The 23454-nt window shown below is 43.3% G+C and overlaps 1 protein-coding gene across 1 annotated transcript in view; it reads right to left on the reverse strand.

Moving 5' to 3' along the window:
- Window positions 1–23454, reverse strand: part of LOC144792825 (glutathione hydrolase-like YwrD proenzyme) — a 564131-nt gene that overhangs the window by 16872 nt on the left and 523805 nt on the right. Inside the window, exons 10-11 of the mRNA XM_078668023.1 lie at window positions 17435–17605; window positions 12506–12590 (exon numbers count right to left, since the gene is read on the reverse strand). Coding sequence (XP_078524149.1) covers window positions 12506–12590; window positions 17435–17605 — 256 coding nt within the window. The remainder of the gene's footprint in view (window positions 1–12505; window positions 12591–17434; window positions 17606–23454) is intronic.

A 23454-nucleotide genomic window follows, 5' to 3' on the forward strand; every position in this document is an offset into this window, starting at 1 on the left:
AGCAATCCCGCTACGCCTTCCCCCACCCCCAAAATTTTTAGTTCATCTGTAAACTTTGTCTTAATCTTTAGTGAAATTTCCAAGAATTCCTCAATCGCGTTTTTTAAAGAGTAGAGCTGTGGACATTGTGAAAACATGTGTACAATATCTGCATCCTTAGAATCGCAGCGGGGACATATTATTCCGGACGTGCCACCCCATTGTGCAATTCTAGCCGGGGTATGATATAGTGAGTATATAGTCTTATAGTGTTGAGATTGTAATGTAGTTGAACAGAGCACAGTTCGACCCATATCAATAGATGCCTGAAAGCCTTCTGCGTTGATCCCCAATTTTCCTATCCATTTTAGGGCATATTTCTCCCTGTCATCGCATTTGCATGCGGTGAGTTCTGCATAGAGCTGCCTAATTGTGCAGGTGGTGGTGCATTCTATATACTCCATTATTTTACTCTGACCAAAACCTAATAGGCCACCCTGTTTTTGTGAAAGAAAGCTTCTTATTTGTGAATACTTAAAGAAGCTGCGGCCGTCTAGCCCAAATTTAGCTTGCAGCTCCGCAAACTGTAGTATACCCCCCTGATTATCCAGGAGATTACCTACCTTAACAATCCCCTTGTTATTCCAGTCCCTCATTATTGTATCTCTAAAAATGTCTCCCGGTAATGAACTATTTGAGTAAAGCTGTGTGTAGTTATTATACCTCCCTAGCCCCAGTCTTTTTGATATCGCTTTCCAGATCATATAAGCACGCCCTTAATGTCTTAAAGCGTGTATGTTTAAAATAGCTGAAATCAATTGTGTTTAAGAATCCATTCACCGCCCCCTCACCCAATAGTGCAGTGTATACATTAGTGAATCCCAATCTACCCTCAGTTTGCCCTAGACCACCACCCCATATCAGCCCCTGAAAATACTGCAGGGCAGCTGCCCAGTAATAAAGCCTTAGATCTGGTGCCCCCCAGCCCCCCTTCTCTCTAGATAACGTGAGATGCCGATAGGCTCTCCTAGTCTTCCCCTGTGCCCATATAAATCTATTTAATATCCCTTCTAATTTATTAAACCATATATGGTCAAAATATAATGGGATAGCCCTGAAGAGATAGAGGAACTTCGGAAAGGTTACCATCTTTATTACATTGATGCGGCCCATCAGGGTTAGATGGAGATTATGAATCCTTTCGGTGTTATCTTTCACTTTTGCCAGCAGTGGACCCATATTCAGCTCTACCAATCTGTCTAGGTCAGCTGTGACTTTAATTCCTAAGTATACCGCTTCAGTGGCTACTCTTGAGTCTTAATATGTTACAAAGTTGTTCTGTACAATCTGTGTCTTCCCTTTGTTTATTGAGTAGCCTGACACTCTACCAAAGTTTGCTGCTTCCTGCTCTATTTCTATTATTGCTCTTCCTGGGTTCGGTGTAATGATTGCTACGTCGTCTGCGTACGCGAATAACTTATGCTCCTGCCCGTGAAGTTTGACGGGAAGGATATCAATATTTTCCTGCAGCCTTCGCAACAAGGGGTCCAGGTATAGCGCGAAGAGAAGCGGCGAGGCCGGACAGCCCTGCCGTGTACCACGCCTTATCCTCACTGTGGAGGTATATCCTTTATTAATCTTTACTCTTGCCGTTGGTTCCACATATAAAGCCTGAATAGCCTTGATAAATCCTGCACCAAAACCAAACCATTCCAAACCTTTCCACAAATAGCCCCAGGAGACCCTGTCAAAGGCCTTCTCGGCATCCAAGAATACAGCAGCGACAGGGTCTCCTGCAGCTCCTGCGGCATCCAAGATGGTAACCATTTGTCTTGTGTGCTGCATTGTACCTTTCCCTGGAATAAATCCATGCTGTGCCGTATTCACTAGACTCTCGATTATCTTGCTTAACCTCTGTGCTAACGCTTTAGAGTAGATTTTTGTATCTGGGTTCATAAGAGTTATAGGTCTGTATGATCCTGGTTCCAAGGGCGGCTTGTTCTTTTTAAGAATTACAATGATATCTGCCCCTGCCCATGTCAGCGGGATAGTTTCCCCCATCTGCGCTTGTCTTAAGGTCTCCAGCATATTTATCCCCAAGATATCCCAGAAGGTTTTATAGAATTCAGCTGGGATTTGGTCAGGACCTGTTGCTTTCCCTGAGGGGAGCTGATGTACTGCATTGTGCACTTCCTGCATCGTCAATGGCCTCTCTAATGCCTCCTTTCCTTCATCTTTTAGCTTTGCATGTGAAATTCCTGACAAGTATTCCTCTATTTTATCATCTCTATTCCTGGGGTCACAATCATACAGCATTGCGTAAAATTCCCTGAAAACTTCTCGTACCTCCTCTACCTTATTTACGACCCTTCCCCTTACATCGTTAATTTCTTTTATTTCTCCGGCTGCCATGTTTTGTCGAATTCGAACTGCTAAAAGATGGCCAACTCTCTCGTTGAATTCATAGCATTTTTCCCTTTTGGCAAAATAATGACCTGCAGCTTTCCTTGCAATGTTCTCGCTAGCCTCTGATCTCTTTAGCTCTATGCTAGGTAAAATCGCCTCCAAGGGCTGTTGAGTAATAATGGCACAAATAAGTTGGTTTTCCAACTCTGACAGATCTCTGAGCCTTCTGAATAATGCTAGTTTCTCATTTTTACCCCTTTGAAGTGTATAGCTTAGTGTTTCTCCCCGCACCCCAGCTTTGAAGGCATCCCAAACCATCCCAGCTGCAGCCGTTCCTCTATTAATTTCCCAAAACTGCCTGATCCAAACCCTCATCTTATTGACATAATCTTCTTCCCTTAATAACCCTCTCTCAAACGTCCAGTTGTTCTCTTTTCGATCTCCCCTGGTAGTCTGTGGAATGGTTATCACAAGTGGGTTGTGATCTGAAAGTACGCGGGGAAACCTTTCAATCTGGGTACCAGCGACCAGGGAACTGGAAATAAAGAAATAGTCTAATCTAGCAATCATCCTATGTGGTGCTGAATAGAAGGTGCTACCTGTCCCTGGCGGGTTATTAACTGTCCAGACATCCACAAGTGCATTATGCTGTGCTAGATTACGAATGGCCCTACGTGATTTCCTTTTGCGATCCCCCTGAACTCCCCCGCCCGTCATACCCAAATTTATCAATCCATTTACATTGAAATCCCCGCAACATATCACAGGTTCCGGCCATAGAGCTAATTCCATATCTAGGAAATCAAACACTTCAGGTTCATCCTCGTTCGAACCATACACAGAAGCAATTGTGTAGCAGCCAGCGCCTGTTTCTCCTTCGATCAAGACCCATCTCCCCCCTGATTCTCCTTCTTCTTCACCCTCATTACTCCCCTTTTCGCTATTATGGCCACCCCTCTTGTCTTAGAGTCCTGTTGTGTATTTGCCAGGACCTCAAACCCAAGTTGTTCCAGGAGGTATTTATTCTTGCCCTCAATGTGTGTCTCCTGAAGGCATATCACATCTAGTTTGAGGAACCTTAACATTGCCGCTACTTTCTGTCTTTTCCCTCCCTCGTTTAGCCCACAGATATTAATGGAGGCAATTTTTAACGCCATTTGTACTCAGTGTCGTTTCCCTTACACGATAGCCATTCCTTCCGCCCTCCTGCTAGTGTGACTAATGTCAGCAAATAACCATGTATCTTCTTTTTTGTGCTGTAGTTACCCACCTACCATCACCGTCCCCTCGTGCACCCCCCTCCTCCACCCCACTCCCCCCCTCCCCCTCCCCCTGCCTTCCCCACCCCCCCTGCTACAGGCAAATAGGTCAAACATGACCTATGTGTGACTGCTCTCTGTTGCAGTGTCAGCTCCCCCTCCCTTCCCATCTCCTCGTGTTACAAATACAATCTTCTTCAAGGTAACTAGCCGTCCCTCATGAATAAATTAACCTGCCCCGAGTAGGTCCCTATGTTACAATGTTACCTTGGCTAGCTCAGTTCCTCTGTTATTTCTACCCCTACGATTCTCCGTGATTTCCGCTAGGAATTCACCTGCCTTAATTTCTGAGAAGAACATTCTAGTTTGGCCCCCCGTAATGACTTTCAGTTTCGCAGGAAACATTAAATACGCCTCAGAACCCTGTTGCTGAAAAGGCGTAATCAGTTGCCTAAGTTTCCACCTCCTTTCAACTGTCACATGACAGAAGTCAGGTCTTGCGAAGAAAGTGGAACCATCATATGTTTTCCTGTTATCAGGCCTGGCATTTTCCATTATTTCTTGCCTCGCAAGAAAGTTTCCTAGAAATACTAGCATGGCCCTCGGCAGGGTATCCTGATTACCGCCTCTTCTCTTTTTCTGCATAAGTGGGAATCTATGGGCTCTCTGAACCTCAGTCTCCCATTGCCACTGTGCCTCTAGGAATGCGCTTTTCAACAATTTGACCACATACCCTCTTGGATCCTGCCCTTCCACCCCCTCCTCCAGTCCAAGAAGTCTCACATTGTTGCGTCTCTGGCGATTCTCAAAATCTTCTAGCTTCCATTTTAGATCTTCCACAACCTTTCCCTGCTCCATTTTATGTGTCTGCCAGTCTGAAAACTCGTCCTCAAGCCTGCCAGTCCTATCCTCTACTTGACCCACTCTCTCCTCTACTTCCTCATATTTTGTATTAATTTTCCTAATGCTTGCTTGGATTTTCTTCGTGTCTTGTCTGGCCCTCCGACTCTCTGTCCTTGCCTCGGCGTGCATCTGTTTCAGCATGTTAAACATTGCATCTAGTGTTACGCCCGGCGTTGAGCAGCCCTCATTACTTGCAGCTCCCTCTTCGAGATAGTTTTCTTGGTAGCCTCTAGTGGTACCGGTGTAGTCCCACAGTAGTTTCTTGTTAGCACTAGATGATGAACCGCCCCTGTCCCGTCTAATTACTGATCTTCTTTTCTTTTGCGTGCCCCTACTCTTGGAAGCGCTGGTATGGGTTTCCTCTGAGTCTGTTGATATCTCTGTAGAGCTCCCCTCTCCCTGCATACTCAATTGGGATGAGTCAGAGCCTTCATTTAGTGAGTAAAACTTGTCCCCCTCGGGGGAACGACCTCTCCCACCTTTGACCCCCCCTCGCTCCCGCTGCGAGTCATGGCTTGCTAAGCTTTTCAGACTGCCCCAGGTTGCGTCTTGTAATTGCCTCTGCTTACCCTCAATGGGAAGTCCTTCTTCGACCTGTAAGAGGGCATCCATCATTTGCGAGTTGTTGTGCTTCTCCATGTCATCCAAGCCCTCCAGAGCCGCCTCTGAATCCCCCCTGCACGCCGCCGTTGCTGTTACCATGCCTCTGCCTTCGGGAGCCGCTTCCGCGGGAGGCGTGTGCTGCGGGAGCTCCTGTTGCTGGGCAACCTCAGCGCTTGCGTCCTCGAGGCCGTCGGGTGGAACTCCAGCGTTTGCCGAGACAGACAGGCTCCTGATCGATGCCATTGTGCCCCCGGTTGCTGTTTTGCCCGCAAATGCTTCGGACATGGTAGGCTGTCTGAGATCTTTAGCTGCAGGGGGGTTTGGTTGCTGTGAGCCCCTGGTCTCTTTTGATTGTGCGCCGCCGCCGCCCTGTTGTAACCCCCGCTGCTGAGTTCTGGTCACGGGCGTGCTCAAGGATTTCACCGCTTTTGATTCCGATATCTTTTCCTTCTCTTTGTCGGTTATGTCAGCCTTATCCGATTTCTTAGATTTCTGACCCTTCGAGGCAGTGTTTGTTGGGGGTTGGGGGGTTAATCGTTTAGTTGTGGTTGAGGTCGGCACCTTCGGAATTGTCCCAGAACAATGTGCCATCTTCAATGATTCACGTAGATCGATGTAAAATCTCCACCAGTGCTTTCCAAGTATCGCTAATGCTGTAAAAACGGATTCCAGTATTGCCTTCACTGCTCGGGGCTCAGCACCAGTGTACGTTCCTTCCAGATTCTTGGCTAGTCCTTGAAGAAGCAGCATATCCATTAATTCGGCGTGAGCATTCTTGAGTCGGGAGAGGGAGTAGGTGCGACTACCCTCTACAACAGCTCAGCGGCCATCTTGCCCCCGCTTGCCGGCCGCAGGCCGCCTCACTTCTGACGTATTTAGCTCACTCTCATGCTTGGCAACACAAGATTACGTTTCTTAATTAGATAGTTCACTGTCTTCTCTCAAGGTCTTTTGCACTCCTCGCACAAGACGCCTGTATACCTGCCAGGGCAGGACTGGGCACCGGGCGTTTTGGCATGCTGCCGAGCTGGGGACTGATTTTGTTGATGGGGACCTGCGTGTGCTAAACGAAATTAGTTTTGCTTTGTTTATTTCGAAGCACACGCAGGTCTCCTTCAACGAAATTAGCCCCCATTGCAGTGACATCAGCCCCCAGCTCGGCAGCATGCCAAAACGCCCGGTAGCCAGTCCGGCCCTGAAACCTGCAGTAGTATCAGAGTTTCAGTTTCTGCCACATGTATTCCCTTTCATGTCGCTATAAAGAAATCTATTTTAAAAAAAATCCTTGGAGGGTGGCTGCTTAGTATTAGATGTTCAATGCGAAAGGTGGTATCCCTTGACACTTTGCACCATGATATTGTACCTTTTATTTTGCTTAATAAACGTGCTCAGACTTCAAGTAAGCACGCAGGCACTTTCTTCTTCCACACAGGTAAGTATCTACTTACTGAAAATAATCCATGGTAGCAGGGAAATCAGGAGCTCCATATCAGAATTCTATAGCCCGCTACTGAAGGTGTGTGGGTGAGTATAGTCAGTGTGTACAGCTCTTCCACAGATCACCCCACCTGCCAATCCTAACACTTGTAGCTGGAATGGGAGCAGAGCAGTACAGAGGGAGAAAGGGGCTACCCATGTCCTTTTTGTAATTCCTCTCCACTCACCCCAGCCACAACCCTTAGGCCTGTGAGACAAAGTAAAATAAATTGTAATGTTCCAATTGTCTTCACTTATTCCCTCTCCTCAAATGGCATGGCGTCCAAATGTATACAAATGTATACAAGTCCAATTCACTCTACTAAACACCAGGGATTACTGTCAGCTGAGAACTGGCAGTGTTCAAAGGGCACCAGAAGTTAAAAGTTTGCTAACAGGCCATTGGTCATTATAAAGAATAACCAAAGGAAATGATGAACGGAGCGTTGACAATACAAGCACTCACCCCCAGTCAACTGATCTGGGTTTAATCCATCACCGTTCTTTAGCCCACTCTGCCACCCAGTTCAGACATGGCCATATGCAAATCAGTCTGACCCTGTGCCTCATGGGAACAGTCCAGCCCGAACTGCCAAGCCATGCCTTCCCTGGACCGGAAACAAGCTACTGAGGACCGGTTTCTGGCATGACAGCCGTCTTCAGCCCGGCTTGCTTGAATCCAGTGGCAAAGTGAGCAAGGGACTCAAGTCTGAGCATACCCTGCCAACTTATGGCGAACAAAGAAAAACCAAAGGAAATGATGAACGGAGCGTTGACAATACAAGCACTCACCCCCAGTCATTATAACCATGTGATCTTTGAAACTGTCAATGGAGTATACTAACTGCTACTGATGTGTGGTTACTGGCAGGGCTAGGTGCATCAGAAGGACCTGCCTCCTGGCCAGGAAATCGGGGCAAGCATCACTGAATTCCTACATCTGTGTTGATTTTATATTGCTTTGATATGTTTCTCTAAAGAACCAGGATGTGGTATCTGCCACCAAACCTGAACCCCTATGCATGTCTGGAACCCCTACTCTCATCAAGAGAAAGAGCGGGATTAATACAGTTTGCCACCTTCCCCTCCCGGATTAGTTGGGAAACTGCATATTTTTGGTAATATAAAAAGACTCTGCTTAGCCCTCGAATAGCAGGCAGAAACCCGGCCCTGCGAATGAATCTTATATCCGTTAATCATGATATAGAGCAAATATAGGGCCCGATTCACAGAACTAACTTAAGACAAAATCCTAAACTTACTACTTTTGGTATTCACAGAAGTTGGGATTTTGTCTTAAGTTTGTCTTAAGACAAACTTAAGACAGACTTAAGACAGACTTAAGTTCGGATTTTGTGAATCGGGCCCACTGTCACCAGTCACTGCTGTGAGATGTTATAGCTTGTTTTTTTCTTTGTATGGTTCTCCGACAGTAACTTCTGCATTTGGACCATAATGAACATTACTGCACACAAATGACCCAGGTGAGTAAACCCTGGTGCACCACGCAAGCTGCAATGTAAGCCTTGCTAATGGCCCTATAGGCAGAATATGGGAATTGCAGAATGTGCTAATTGTAGTGATAAATAATGCAGTACTCTAATAAAAATAAGTTTTTAAAAAAAAGTCTGCTGGTCAACCCATCAGGACAAGGGTATTGTGCCTCCGAACATCTGGTCTCTGGGGTTGCTTTGGAATGGGAAATATATCGTTATTTTTACCTTCCCTACAGTCCTGTGGTTGGCATATGTCAGTAACTCTGAAGTGAAAGAAAACCAGCGAGTCTCCCACAATTTACTGATATTAAACAAGTGCCTTTGCATTTCCTACCCCAGCCCTGATGAAACAGAGACTCTGGATATTAAGGCAAACATTTCCATGGTTAATGTTCCAGGTTAAAGGTGTGTCTGTTTGAGAACTGCAACAAAATATTGTCACTTAAAAAAACTGAAAAAATTACATTAGGTCTTCAGTGTCCAAGCCATTATTGCCCAAACACCTCATCAGTAGAAGCATTAAAATACAGAATTACTCCTCTTATTGAAAGAGCTGAGGCCTTCTTTTTAGCAATGCAGTACTACATTTACACTAAGCAGATACCACTCTTCGGAGCCCTGTAAGCACGCCTCCAAGTGTGCCCTGTAACGGAAAACAGTGTTTTGCTATTATGAAAGAATAAACAAATATTTACATTAAACTTGTGGAAAAACAAAAAAACTGTTTAAGGAGGGAAAAAGGTGTTGTGGAAAAATTGTGTGAAGTAATTTAAAAAGGAGGTAGTGTATTTTACTATTTAGAATGGAAAGCCCTACCCATGGTGTGTTCATGCTCAAAATCGCAGTTTGTGTTGGTGAAATATGACCTATTGGAGAACTTTAAATTACTGAAAAGGCATGTAGTATACAATAGGAATTGGAGAAAATGCAGCAGTTCAGCCTTTGGGGAGCACAGGGCCTTGGAGTAAGGCATCTGGAGAACCTTCCTTAAACCATTTTGCTGCATCCAGACTTGTTAATTGAAATTCTCACCAGGAGCTAGACATCTCTGAGCCTAAGGAAGGCACTCCATCTAATAGCCCTTGAAAATGTCAGCACTGTATTTGATATTGCACAGTTAGGAGGAGGAATGTGACTCTAATCTAATTCCCTTAAGTGAAACCCACCTGGAAAGGGTTTTAAACGATCACAACTATGGAGGGCGACATCAAGCTGATGAGTTTGCATGAAGACTGGGTTGTGGTCCAAGTAAGACTTCCTTGGTTACTGGGGAGAGTGTTACTCTGCCGAAGTCGAGAAAACATAGCGTGAGAAAGACCAGCCATTAGATCCCTCTGCGGAATTCAGAAATATTGCCTTAAGAGTAACTGCAGTATTGGCAGCCATGTTCTTGCTCAGTACTAAACCAGTGCTACCAAGCTATGCCCACCTGATGTGCAAAGCCTCACTATCAAGCCTAGCATCGCATAAGAATAATTTTTGGATCGCTTGCGCTGGAAAATTGACATTTGTGTATCAGTTTGAAGGTCGAGTGTGCACTCTTCCATAATTTCAGTTTCTGCCCCTGCAGAATGTATTTGTTTCAGTTTCCTCACATGATCTCCATTTGCGCCCTGCGTATGAAAATATAAACTTGAGTTCGGTACATGTGTACTTAGGCTCACAGGGAGCATGGGGATCCGCCTATTGACTGCTGTGATTCACGTATTATTTTTCTTTTTGTTAATAAAAATGTTCAGACTTCTAAGATGGGCATGAGTGCAGATTACTTTCACAGCTCTTTAAACAGCACTCCACAGAGGGACTCTTCTGCAAAAAAAACCAGCACTCTTCAACAGAGTACCTAAGCTCAAGAGGGCATGTTGCTCACTAACATTGTGCTCCCTCCATGGACAGTGCAAGGCACAAGCTTTGACTGGCTTCAGACACATCAGACATGGAGTGAGCAGGCTGCCATTAGCCTCTGCCTTAGCTGAATACAGAAGACAAGTTTATAAGACTGGAGAGCCAGCGACGGCTACAGGTCCCAGGGAGCCACCTTTGTAAGCAAGTCATATAGAGTGGCTCCCTGCGGGTAACTTGCAATATCCAAGAGCTAATGCAAGGATCCTGGTAACCGAATTCCTTCACATCAAATTTATGCTATGACAGACTGCTTGAAGGTCAGCACTACCTTATTTTAAATCCTTTTTGTTAACTAGATTCACAGTCATGAGGTTAGTGAAGCAGAGTTCCATTGGATGAGAATTTGCTCTACAAGGATCTATTTGGATGCCAAGTTGTTTAATGATGTGTGCTTATTCCAGTTACAAAACTACAGTAAACAATCTCTTCAATTTTACATATTTATAAAAGCACTACCAGTTATAAGATACAATATAATAATGTTGTTAACATTAGGGATGATTTAAAGCTACCTGTGTCAGTTTAGATTAAACATTGAGTGGCTTTGAAGTTAGCAAGAGTGTTTTCGCACCACAGAATGAAGAAGGCACCCAGATAGAGTAAGTCTTTTGAAAATGCACATTAGACACTGTAAAGCCTGCCTTGAAGAAGTTGAACTGTGGACAATAAGATATTTAAAAAAGTGTCTATAGCATGTCGGTAAGAGAAACCAACGTCAACCAAAAACATAGCTCTGTAAAATGTCATTAGATAAGTGCTGTGATTCCCACTTTGGCTGCTGAACAAACAAATCTACCTCCATTAAGTCTTAGCTTCCTCCTGAGCATATAACTCCACTAGACCTCCAAATAAAATATTTTATAAAGTTTACAAATGGCGTATTGTTTTGCCTTAGAAACAGTTGTGCCTCCTGCTTTGTGACACCGATAAGCCAACATGACTTAACACCGAGCACCCTCATCTTAAAACAGCTTACACTTTTCAGATATCCCAAAAGCAAGGGTACTGGTAAGGGTTTCCAACTTACCATCCAGGGACACAACTCTTGTGTGGAGCTGACATACTCATCTTGGAGAACTCTGCCTCTGAAAATGTTGACCACGCCTTATACACTTGTAGTTTTGAACAACGCTTCAAGACCTATTTATCCTGCTCAAATTTAATGTGTGAAGATACATTGGGTGGTAGATAAGACGTGGGTCCTAATTTTATGGTGCCGTCATTCAGCAAAAAATCATGTGATTCTAGTTACATTTCACTATCTTCGTGTGCATAAAGTTGTGTTATCTGAATATGTAAAAAACTGAATGTAAAGTGTATTTATTGCCTTAAATAAAATGTCTACCGTCCTTCTGCATTGCATCCTGGGTTCTGTAATCCAGTCTGGATCCCACACAACGCCTACTTATAGGTCCTAGTTTTAAAGTTGCTCCAGTTACAATAAAAGTGGCCTCTGTGGCTTGACCCTTGAAGCCATATTTGCACCATAACAAATGCCTGAAAAAAGGAATCCATCTTGGAATGTTTCTTAATTTTTTGAGCATGATGTTTATTTTACTTTTTTATTGTAGAATGTTCAGATGCATTTTGGCCTTTTTGAAATAAAAACAAAATGCAAAATATAATTTTTCTCGAGAAAGACATTTCAGATTATTGTTTTTGGAACGACTTATTTGTTCTAACTGTGGTACTTTTCAGTGAGGTGTTCTCTGGGACTATGTTTTTTTAAATAAATGCACCCTGGAGGATGTCTTTATTTACATTCTTAAAACTGCACTAACTGGACAGAGATTGTACTTAATATATCTCCTTTCAGTGAAATATCTCTCTCAGCATTAACTAATCCTCCTTAAACCCACAGGAAGCCCTTCTCACTTCCAGTGACCCCAACAACACCCCCTACTATGCCTAGTACCCAATGGCACAGTAGTAACTGAAATCATCTTTGAGGGGCTTTGGGAGCTCACCCACTGGGGTTTGACTCATGTCTCAAGGAAAATAAATCTTACATGATTATAAATAAATATTAATAATAACAACAACTGGATTTTATAATATAAAAGTCTACCATTAATAAAGGGTGCAAATTTAAAAGGTGCTCATTTTACCAACCTCGAATAACTCAATAAGCCATACTCTGGATAGCTATATAGCGGCAAAGCATAACCTTTAACTAAACATTAAGGGGTCCCCAAAAGGGTCAAAATATCATCAGAGAAGTTGAAAAAACTAGAAAGTGCTTTTGGAGACGGTCTTTCCAAAAGGTTATGTTATAGAATTATGTCAACAATGTGAGGTTTACATTTTCTAGTCTGTTTGCTTGTGTTATGTAAAATTGTATGGATTCTTAAAAGGATCATGATGCAAAGGAAGTGCGGTGCAAATTTAATAAAGAGTGCCCAGCTCCAAAAATAAGGTCCTATTTGAAGTATTGAGCTTGTTTCTTTTATTCACCAATTGTTATTACAATGAATTTACCTTCTTTGGAGTACTCCACGTAAAAACGTGATGCATCAACAGCTCGCTGTGGATTCATTCCAAACTCCAGCATGTTAAGAAGAACCTTCAAAAGAGAAGAAAAAACATGGGCAAAACTGCCAACAACCCAACAGCACAGAGAAGTAAGTACATATATAACCTACAAAATACCTCTTTCTTACATTGCTCACTTTAGTCGTCAGCACAGGGATTGGGGACTGATTGCAGTGCATCTTATTCTAGGAAATAGGTGTCCTGATGTTCCTGAAACTGGTCACAAAATACTGGTGGCAAATTGAGGCCAGTATTTTTGCGACGAGTGTGGAATTTACAGGCACATGCATCAAAGCCTTTTGCGACCCAAACAGTGCGATTCGCAAAAATCGTCCGTTTGCGATCGTAAAATTAGCTTTTGCGATGCATCAAGGGTCAAGGCCCTCGCAATTTGAGAATTCGCAATTAATTGCAAGTTCTCAAATTGCGATTGCATTTAAGGAATCGCATTTTGAGATTCCTTAAATGCAATGCAAGAGCCACTTTGAAGTAGCGATTTCGCTACTAGAGGGCGCAAATTACCAAAGTTCCATTTTACACACCCACATGCCCTTGGGGCATGAGTGTGTGCAAGATGTACTTATGCAGATTTAAGAGGTGCAACAGGGTGTCCTTTTGACACCTTGGCAACCTTAAAGTTGCATTCTCCATTTGCGATTCTCTAATTGAGAATCGCAAATTGAGAATGTCTTCCCATTCATTCCTATGGGCCTCTAGACCCATAGGAATGAATGGGGAGGTACTCCTTAATTGTGACTCTCAATTTGCGAGTCGCAATTAAGGAATGTTTAGAAATTGCTACTTTTTAAGAGATTTCTACATGCATAGGCGTTTGCGATTCCATAATTGCAATTCCTTAAAAATCGCAATTAAGAAATCGCAAAAGCCAACATTGATGCATGTGCCTGTTAGTAAACAGGTTGGTTCGCAACATTGAAGCCCATGTTAGATGTCCTTCACATCTAACATGGGCTTCAATTGGAATTCCATGGAGCATATTATCAAGCCCATTATCGCTGTTTTAGCAGCAGTTTTCTGCCACTAAAACGGCGATAATGTTATCGCCTGTCTTGATAATATGCCCCTAAATTCAGATTAGAACATAGTGAAAACCTATTTGCAGACAAAAAACATGACTGTTTTGCAATTTACAGTGTTTGCTACTGCAAAATAGGTGTGTACATTAGGCCCAAGGTTCTCCCTGGATTTGGGTGTTCTTGATACACTGCCCAAATTATTTTCTCTTTTGGAACCTTCTTTTACAAACCAGGCTCTGAAAGCTCTAAAAAAAAAAATATTTTCATGCTAGTACTGTAGATTTTATTATTAATATTTCAGCCATTACTGGTACACCCTGCTATAGGTAAATGAAATTAAATAAGCTTTACTAAGATCAAACATGCAATAATGTATTACATTCTGTCTTAAGATTTAACTTGGAAAGTTTAACTAGGAAAGTTATATTGATCATAGCGGTACTATGCAGTACTGCAAGTTTCAAAGTTCAAGGATTCCTGGATTCCTGGGCAACTTTCAAAACTATAAAAGAACAGAAACAAAAAGCAAAAAGTGATGTGTTAACACCAGAACAAAAATAAGGAATCCTTTTGCCACAATATTAACAAAACTGTGTGACTTGCGGACAAATACACTGTATAATGTAAAACCTTGTATGCATTGTTTTCTTTGTTTCTTTTTTTAAAACGGGGCTCCGCATTTATAAAGGCGCTATACATTGCCTCTCTTTCTTTCAGGATCAACACACTTTTCTCATCTTTAAAGTTAGATTAACTCTAAAATATACGAATTGCACAGCCACCATTATCAAAATACAGTGAGAATGAGGCAGGAGTAACTTTGGCAGCCAGATCCTTTGGCTACTTAAAGACAACGACATTTAGTCTGGCAAATTTGGTGCCCTGCCATCCTCAAACAAGCTGAAATAATGTTTGTATGACTGAGTTGAGTATTCCCTTCCATGGCTCTTTGGTGAGAGTCTCAATAAACGAGTATTTGTAATGCATTGGGTTCGCCTCTGTAATGGATAATACGCTGTTTTTATAAATCACTGTCCGAGACGAAGGAAAGAGCTCCCTGACAAGTATCATGGGAGAGGAGAGGATGTGGTGCAGTGGCCAGAGATGCTGACTTGAGAACTGGGGATCCCGTTTCGAGTCTCGGCGAAGCAACATCCTGTGATTTTGGGCAAATCACTTAATCTCTCTGGGTGTTAAGTTATGCTATATAAATCTGCTGCAAGACGAAAAAGCAGCAAAAGTCAAAACCTTATGAAAATTTCGTTCCACCAAAACAGATGTTAACAGTATTTCGGCTACCCGAAATTGAAAAGATGAGGAACAAGCATTGGTAAATGCAGGAAAAGATAAGGAACAAGCATTTGTAAAGTACTTAAAGTAAGTAAGTAAAAGAAAAAGTAAGTGGCAAGCACAGGAACCAATGAAAAGCCAGGAAATTGAGTCCCTTTTAAGATCTATATTAAAAATAATAGATTTCACAAGCAAAGCGCAAGCGCTGTGCAGGCAAAACCTAAAAATGGTGCTATTTTACGTGGAAGATTTTTATGCATGTGGGAGCATATTAATACAAGTAGCGATTGTGAGCATGCCTTATACTTTGCCGACACTACAATACTATGTAACCAAATTCCTTCTGATCATCATTCTTGTATCAAAGTTTCTGATGCATTGATTTAAAGATTGTGCGAACATTTTGGTTCTAAACATAGTAGTTTATTTGTATTTGCAAATTTTAATATCTGAATAAAATAGTAGAAATATTTACATGCTTGAGACTGATCTGATGTACCGGATTAATCCAGGTAAGTAGGAAACACAAAATATTCTTGTAACATTGCAGAGGATGCAAATAAAAAAAAACAGCCACATTAACGTTGTGTAAAATGGATACAATAGAGGTGGGTTGGGGTGTGGTAGGCTCCATTTGGGGAAAGTCATCTCTGTCTAGGTTCCCAGTTTGGCTCTTAATTTATTTACACTGCAATATGTCACTTCTATATGCCACAGCCTTGCATTTGCACATGGGTATATTATATATATATTAATATCATAGTGAGTAGCGATACTATTACTCTACTCTAATTGCACTTAATCGCAAATATTTCAACCATAATCACCTTACGTATTGAACCATTGTTGGACGGATAAATCTGGCACAGGAAAATAATCTGGTCGCAAGGATTCCAGAAATCAACCATCATTAATATTCAGGAGGAAGGAAAGTAAAGACCCCTTTCTGCACCTGCTCCTCCTCTTCCGCTCACTGCCCATCCAATATGATTGGGCCTTACCAGATGCTCATGGTTTGAAGTAGTGCCTGTCACCACTGTGTGATAGCAAGTACTCCCATTTGGGCTTTAACTCAAAAGATTGGGTTCCCTTGCTTGAACTCTTCATAATAATAGACATCTCCTCAGTCAAAACTGAACGAAAATCTAAAACAGAAAGGAAGCTTAGGTAGATATCAAGAACAAAAGATACATGTGGCTTTAGCGAAGCGTCTGACCCTTAGAATGTCCCACAAATAAGAAGTCTTGACTGAAGAGCCACTCTGGGTATATCCAGGGAAGGGAGGGGCTAGGAAATGTATCAAAGTGATGGTCAAGTTGGTTTGTCCGATTCCCAAACATGATCCTGTCCTCAAGTAGTAAGGACCGTGCAAGAGGGATGAAGTGGTATTTGCAAAAAACGGTCATGGCTGACTACCCTTAATAACAGTTTGATCTTCTATGTGCAAAGAACACTTTAAACTGTAGAAAACAACATGTTGTTCGATAGTTGGTTCTACAACTGGTACTAAATACATTATCAAGCAAAGGCTGGTGCTTCTGAGAGGGCGTGTTGTCAGCAAGTTGAAGTTCGGCTTATCTGATAAGCTAATTCCACCATGGTACATACATTTGGGTATTAAAAATGTTCTTGGTAGTTGCATTTACAGATTTTGGTGTAGATGTATCATTGTAGCAGTTTGAGAGTCCTTAATAGCGATTTTTAGAGAATCGCTATTAGGGACTCGCAAAATGCTATGTAGGTAGTAATCGCAATCATTTTTGCGATTCCTAAATATTCCTTAATTGCGCATTGCAAATTGCAATTCGCAATTAAGGAATCCCTTCTCATTCATTCCTATGGGCCAAGAAGCCCATAGGAATGGATGGGAATTGCATGCGTAATTTGCGAGTACCCAATAGGTAGTCACAAATTGCGTATGGAATTTCAAGGGTGCAAGGGTGCCAAAAGAACACCCTGTTGTACCTCTGAAATGTGCATGCGTGCACATGTGGCGCACATACATGCCCATGGCACTTAGTAAAAAAGCTAAAAAGTGCTTTTTCCGAGGAAAATGCAAATTACCACCAACTTGAAGTTGGTGGTAATTTGCGATTCCTTACAGCAATATCGTAATTTACGATGGATACTAGAATAGCATTTAGGGAATCGCAAATTGTGATTCTCTAAATGCATGCGCAAAATAGGGAATCGCAAATTTTGTGATTCCTTATTTTGCGAGTAGGTTTTTCTTTCCTACATTGAACACAGCTAAATTGCGATCGCAAACGCTGAAATTCTTCACATTTCAGCGTTTGCAATCGCAATTTAGCTTGATACATCTGGCCCTTTGCCCTTTTGTATATAGGAAATGTAAGTATTTCCCAACCCAAATGGTTGTTTTGTACCAACTTTCCGGCCGCCATGTTATCACCTTGAGTGGGATGAAAAGCTGAGTGAACCATGTCAGGTTACAATATCATCTCGCACTGCAAATTAAATGGAAAAACATGCAGTCTGTCTTCCATGCCATTGATAATATTATACACTTTGAAATGTGTTTTCTTACCTGCACGTGTCCTTGAGGCTGCATGAAGCCCCCCATGACTCCAAAGGCGCACAAAAGCTGATCAGTGTCTGCATCGGTTGCCATAGCAGGAATGAGGGTGTGGAATGGACGTTTCCCTGGTAACAGACAGTTGGGGTGGCTAGGTGACAGAGAGAAACCAAAGCCTCGGTTCTGAAAAAAAAAATAGTATCAATGTTTAATAACTATTACCAAATAGTATCTCCCTCAACTGAAGGGAGGTACTTTCATGACCTTGGATTCAAAAGACTTCCAGTGGTACGAAATTAACAATCTAGGAACCTTAACTGTGTACTTAGTGGTCAGACTGACTGATTATTTAGAAACTTTCTTCACGGTAAATGTGAAATTGGGCCCAAACAGATTTTGAAGGCAGCTAACTTTTTGAGTTTGGGTAAATTGCACATTGACCTGTGTCAGGATCACACAAACTGTATTAGGTGATGTAATCCATCAATCATTCTCACCTTTCCAGGGTGCTGTTAAAATGCTCCACATAATTGCAGAAAATTACAAAATGTATTCAGATATGTTATGTTAATTGAATTTGTAGAGCGCTGCGGTTACCCTAAGGTGTCCTGGCGCTATGTACTGCCTGTAAGTTAGCGGAGAGATGCTCAATGGGTGAACAACCAAGTCTTCAGTCCTTTTCTGAAGGAAAGGAGGTCTGCAGCATATTTGCATCTGCTGCTCAAAAATTACCAACAATTTTGAATTGTGTTGAGAAGTAAGCCAGTGGAAAATTTGAAAGCTACTATTTCAATTATCTCCATTTGCTTTGTCAGGATCACGTGACAAGTTATATGCTTAGCTCTAGTAATTAAAAATAAGTAAGAGTTTTTCTTAATTACTACATCTTTTTCCACCAATCGTTACATTATATATTTATAGCATTCACTGAAAGTGACTGCTTTATTAATCACTTTAACAGTTAATGTCTGATGAAGCAATTACTTACATCAGTCAAAATGTGCAATTAATGATCTAGTCCTAATGATCGAAATTCTCTTTCATAGTCAATATCGATTAGCATTGTCACTGATTATATATACACAGATCATAATTGTAATTCCCTCTACGCGGATGTTTCAAACATGTTACAAATACACTCAGATTTCAACAAATGGCTATTAATGCCATGTACATTCCAGAACATTTTTTGCATTATATTTCATTCATCGATCTAGTTAATGGGAAAAAGCGCCTTGACACAGGGTTTTTGCCAACCCAAATCCCTCCTCGTATTGGAAAGAATTTGAATGGGGAAATGATATACAAGAAGGGTAAAAAAAAAAAGCTGATACATAAGCCCAGAGTTCAAACAGAGGTAGAGAAGATGAGCTTAACATGTGACCTCTGCACTTATGCAGTACCAAAGAGATTTGGGTTGCATACACAAAGCAACGGTATAAAGTGGGGGGAGTCGTTGGATCTGGATATTAACCAATCAATACAATCTTTTTCGGTTTTTCAACCATAAAAGAAGGTAAGTGAGCAGCAATTTAAAAAAACAACTGTAAAGTTGAAGTAGTCGTTGGATCTGGAAGTCATCCTGTTACATCTTCTGAAGTATTTTGGTGACACATAATGCTATAATGGAGAAGCCCTACACTCACGGGAAATAGCCTACCCCTCTTAATTATTTCAAAAATTAATTCTATAAGACAAACACCTTGTATTTGTTTATCTTGGTATATTTATTTATACCTCTTTTACTTGATATGATTTGATATAAATGTCATACATTTGTGTGCAGAGAATGTAAAAACATCAATATTTCACAACAGCATTCAAAAATATTTTGATATTCAATCAAAAAAGCTATCAAAAACAATTTACATAAATGTGTTCCAAAAAACAATATCTCAAAACATTCAAACAATAATTGTGAATAAATATTGTCAAACAACCACAGCAGTGATCTTACAAAACACTTTGATTGTACAGAAATTCATTTATAGTGATCAATAAAGTTTGGACAAGAAAAAACATATTTTTTTCTTTTTTGTGTCCCTCAATTATTCAGTTAACCACTTCAGATCTCTTAGCCTATTTTGCCATCGCCGAGTGACCATATGACTGGTCACTCGACGATGGCAAAATAGGTATGGTTTTAGGGGATTTATCCCACAATAAACAGAATATTTTGGCTTGACTAGCAAGGACAAGTTTAAACAGTCTGATAGTCAATGCAGCACAGAAGGAAGAGTTAGAGGAGAGCGGTCTCTTCTGGTGCAGTTGGCCTCAGCCACTACCACGATTTCTGCTCCAAAAGGGCTGGGCCTGCTGTAGCTTCACAGGTTGGGAGGGTAGGTGTTGTCTTTAATCTGGTGCCCTGAAATGACACCTACATTTCCTGTACTGCTGGTGGAACTGCTTTGCAGGAGACAAGAACCCCCAGGATCATACTGTGGCTCGACTGTCCTTAAATTGTTCGAGCATAGAATCAGCCTTTCCTCCAAACAATCTCGAGTTGGCAAAGGGCATGTCTATCAAGGAAACTGGGGCATTTGAGATGTTTGATCTCATCCAGGCATGCCTTCAAAGCACTACACTGGTGCCAACATGGTCTGTGGTGCCCTAGCCAGGACATGTTTAGCCCAGTTCAGTGTATGGAGATGTATCCAGTCCACTGACATTTTGCAAATCCAGGTATAGTCCGTCATCAGTATAATAAGGCTGAAGAAAGTTGTCTGCCTCCTCCTCTTCCTCCCCCTCCTCATCATCATCAGTGTCATAGAGAACATTTTACATACCCTTAACAGCATCAGAGTCAGATTCTATTAAGGTCTCTAAAATCTGATAGTATGACTACTGAGGCTTGGGCCAAGATTTCGGATCTGGCTGCACACTGACTGGTTGCATTTTATAATCTTGTAGAATGACATAGGCCTCAAGAGTCTCATTGTGAGCCTGCTCCAGTGGAATCGGCATCAGCAGTGGCACAGAAGGGACTGGCGTGGACAATGGCCCCAGGAATAGGTCCCACCAGGTCAGTTGATGGAGAGGAAGGTCCCGAGGCAGCAGTCCAACCGGGGGCCAATATTAATCAGAGAACCAAAAGGCATGCCAGAGAATGTCAGAAGCATCAGAAAGCGCTAAGCTACAGCATGGCCTCCTTAAAGGCCGCTATTTGCTGCAAGGTTGAAGACAGGCCAGGAAATTTGACGCATGCAAGGGTAGCAGGTCCAGATCCTTATCAGAAAATGCTTGTGAGGTATGATCTTTCGATTCACATCCTCACTGATTCTCACCTGATTTCACATGGCGGGATAGGGTCAAGTCCCACATGGATTTTTAGGTCTCGTCCTTTACCATTCCGAAGGAATGGGAAATGGCGAGAATTCAAGTGCTCGAACTGATTGTCAAACCACCGCATTTTTTCGTGGCGTTTTCTTCGAGTGCACGTGGCCACAGGCACGCGCTTTTGGCCCATTCACTTTCATGGCCATCTGTTCCTCAATGTCCCTCCCACCCTTCGTTTGATCTTGCCGCGAGTTCAGGCTAATGGCCCTCCCCCCTCCCCCAGCACAGAGCGCGCATCGCGGCCGCACAGCACATCAAAGGGCTTCTCCCAGCGTGTGCTGTGCGGCTTCTCCTCCCCTAATTATGTGGCCGGCCGTACTTGTGTTTCCCGGCCGCTTCCCGGCCGCTCTTGTATTTAATTAGCAGCAGCAGCATTTCTCCTGCGCCAGGCCACATCAAAGGCTCTGTGCCACTTTCACCCACACAGCAACACTTACAGACACGCAACGCCACTCACACCCACGCAAGCCCACTATCATCCACGCAACACCACACTCACCCACGCAACGCCACTCAGCCAAGCAACACCACTCACACACGCAACGCAACTCATCCACGCAACCCCACTCATCCACGCAACCCCACTCATCCACGCAACGCCACTCACACACGCAACGCCACTCACACACGCAACGCCACTCACCCACGCAACGTCACTCATCCACGCAACGCCACTCACCCACGCAACGCCACACGCAATGCCACTCACACACGCAACGCCACTCACACACGCAACGCCACTCACACACGCAACGCCACTCACACACGCAACGCCACTCACACATGCAACGCCACTCACACACTCAACGCCACTCACACCCACGCAAGCCCACTATCATCCACGCAACACCACACTCACCCACGCAACGCCACTCACCCAAGCAACACCATTCACACACGCAACGCAACTCATCCACGCAACCCCACTCATCCACGCAACCCCACTCATTCACGCACCCCCACTCATCCACGCAACCCCACTCACACACGCAACGCCACTCACACACGCAACGCCACTCACACACGCAACGCCACTCACGCCACTCACGTTGCCACTCACACATGCAACGCCACTCACACATGCAACGCCACTCACACATGCAACGCCACTCACACATGCAACGCCACTCACACACGCAACGCCACTCACACATGCAACGCCACTCACACACGCAACGCCACTCACACACGCAACGCCACTCACTTACGCAACGCCACTCACACACGCAACCCCACTCATCCACGCAACCCCACTCATCCACGCAACGCCACTCACACACGCAACGCCACTCACACATTGTGGGTGCAGATTGTGGGTGCAGATTGTGGGTGCAGATTCAGAGTGCAGATTCAGAGTGCAGATTGTGGGTGCAGATTGTGGGTGCAGATTGTGGGTGCAGATTGTGGGTGCAGATTCAGAGTGCAGATTGTGGGTGCAGATTGTGGGTGCAGATTCAGAGTGCAGATTGTGGGTGCAGATTCAGAGTGCAGATTGTGGGTGCAGATTGTGGGTGCAGATTCAGAGTGCAGATTGTGGGTGCAGATTCAGAGTGCAGATTGTGGGTGTAGATTTAGAGTGCAGATTGTGGGTGCAGATTCAGAGTGCAGATTGTAGGTGCAGATTGTGGGTGCAGATTGTGGGTGCAGATTGTGGGTGCAGATTCAGAGTGCAGATTCAGGGTGCAGATTCAGGGTGTAGATTCAGGGTGCAGATTCAGGGTGCAGATTGTGGGTGCAGATTGTGGGTGCAGATTGTGGGTGCAGATTGAGGGTGCAGATTCAGAGTGCAGATTGTGGGTGCAGATTCAGAGTGCAGATTGTGAGTGTAGATTCAGAGTGCAGATTGTGGGTGCAGATTGTGGGTGCAGATTGTGGGTGCAGATTGTGGGTGCAGATTCAGAGTGCAGATTCAGAGTGCAGATTCAGAGTGCAGATTCAGAGTGCAGATTCAGAGTGCAGATTGTGGGTGCAGATTCAGAGAAAACTCAGCAGCACCACCACCATTGCAATGCAATAGGTCTCGTTTTAACGCAAATTTAAGCTATAGGCCTTGTAAATGACAAAGCCTTTTATTTATGTTCCAAAAACCAGAACGCAAAAATAAAGGGCATTATCATTTACAATGCTAATAGTTCAGACTCGCGTTATTGCGAGACCTATTGCATTTCCAATGCTTGTTTGATCTTATGATGCATCTTTGACTTTGAGTTACCAGATGACTTTAAGCAGGTACACGACTTCATGAAGGACCAGCTCCTTGAACAGGGTTTCCTGCGACACAGACAATTGTAGTGAGACGTATGTGTTGACCACTATCCTCTTCGAATAATCGATGATGTAGAGTTCCACCTCCTGATTCCGGGGTGAACCTTTGGGCGCTTGAGAGCACATTTATCACCCAACTTAAAATTGTGATGTGAGCCCAAAAACAGAAGACACTCACTGTGCAGGTCAGTGACTAACATCTGCTTCCTGCAGTCACAGCACTGCTTGAATCCTGTGATTGTTTGGGAGAGACATTATACCTGGCACTCTGTCTGAAGTAAAGTCAAAAGTCGTTGAAAGACAAAGTTGGGAGCAAAGCTCAGCATCTGTTGGAAGTTGCGGAGAGGGGCGGCAGTGCACTGGGGTAGAGCTTTATACGGTACTGCTCTGTCAGTTCTGGGTCGGAATGGGGTCACCGTGGAGCCACATGG

This window comes from Lissotriton helveticus, chromosome 11 (assembly GCF_964261635.1).
Source record: "Lissotriton helveticus chromosome 11, aLisHel1.1, whole genome shotgun sequence".
In the NCBI taxonomy this organism is placed as follows: Eukaryota; Metazoa; Chordata; class Amphibia; order Caudata; family Salamandridae; genus Lissotriton; species Lissotriton helveticus.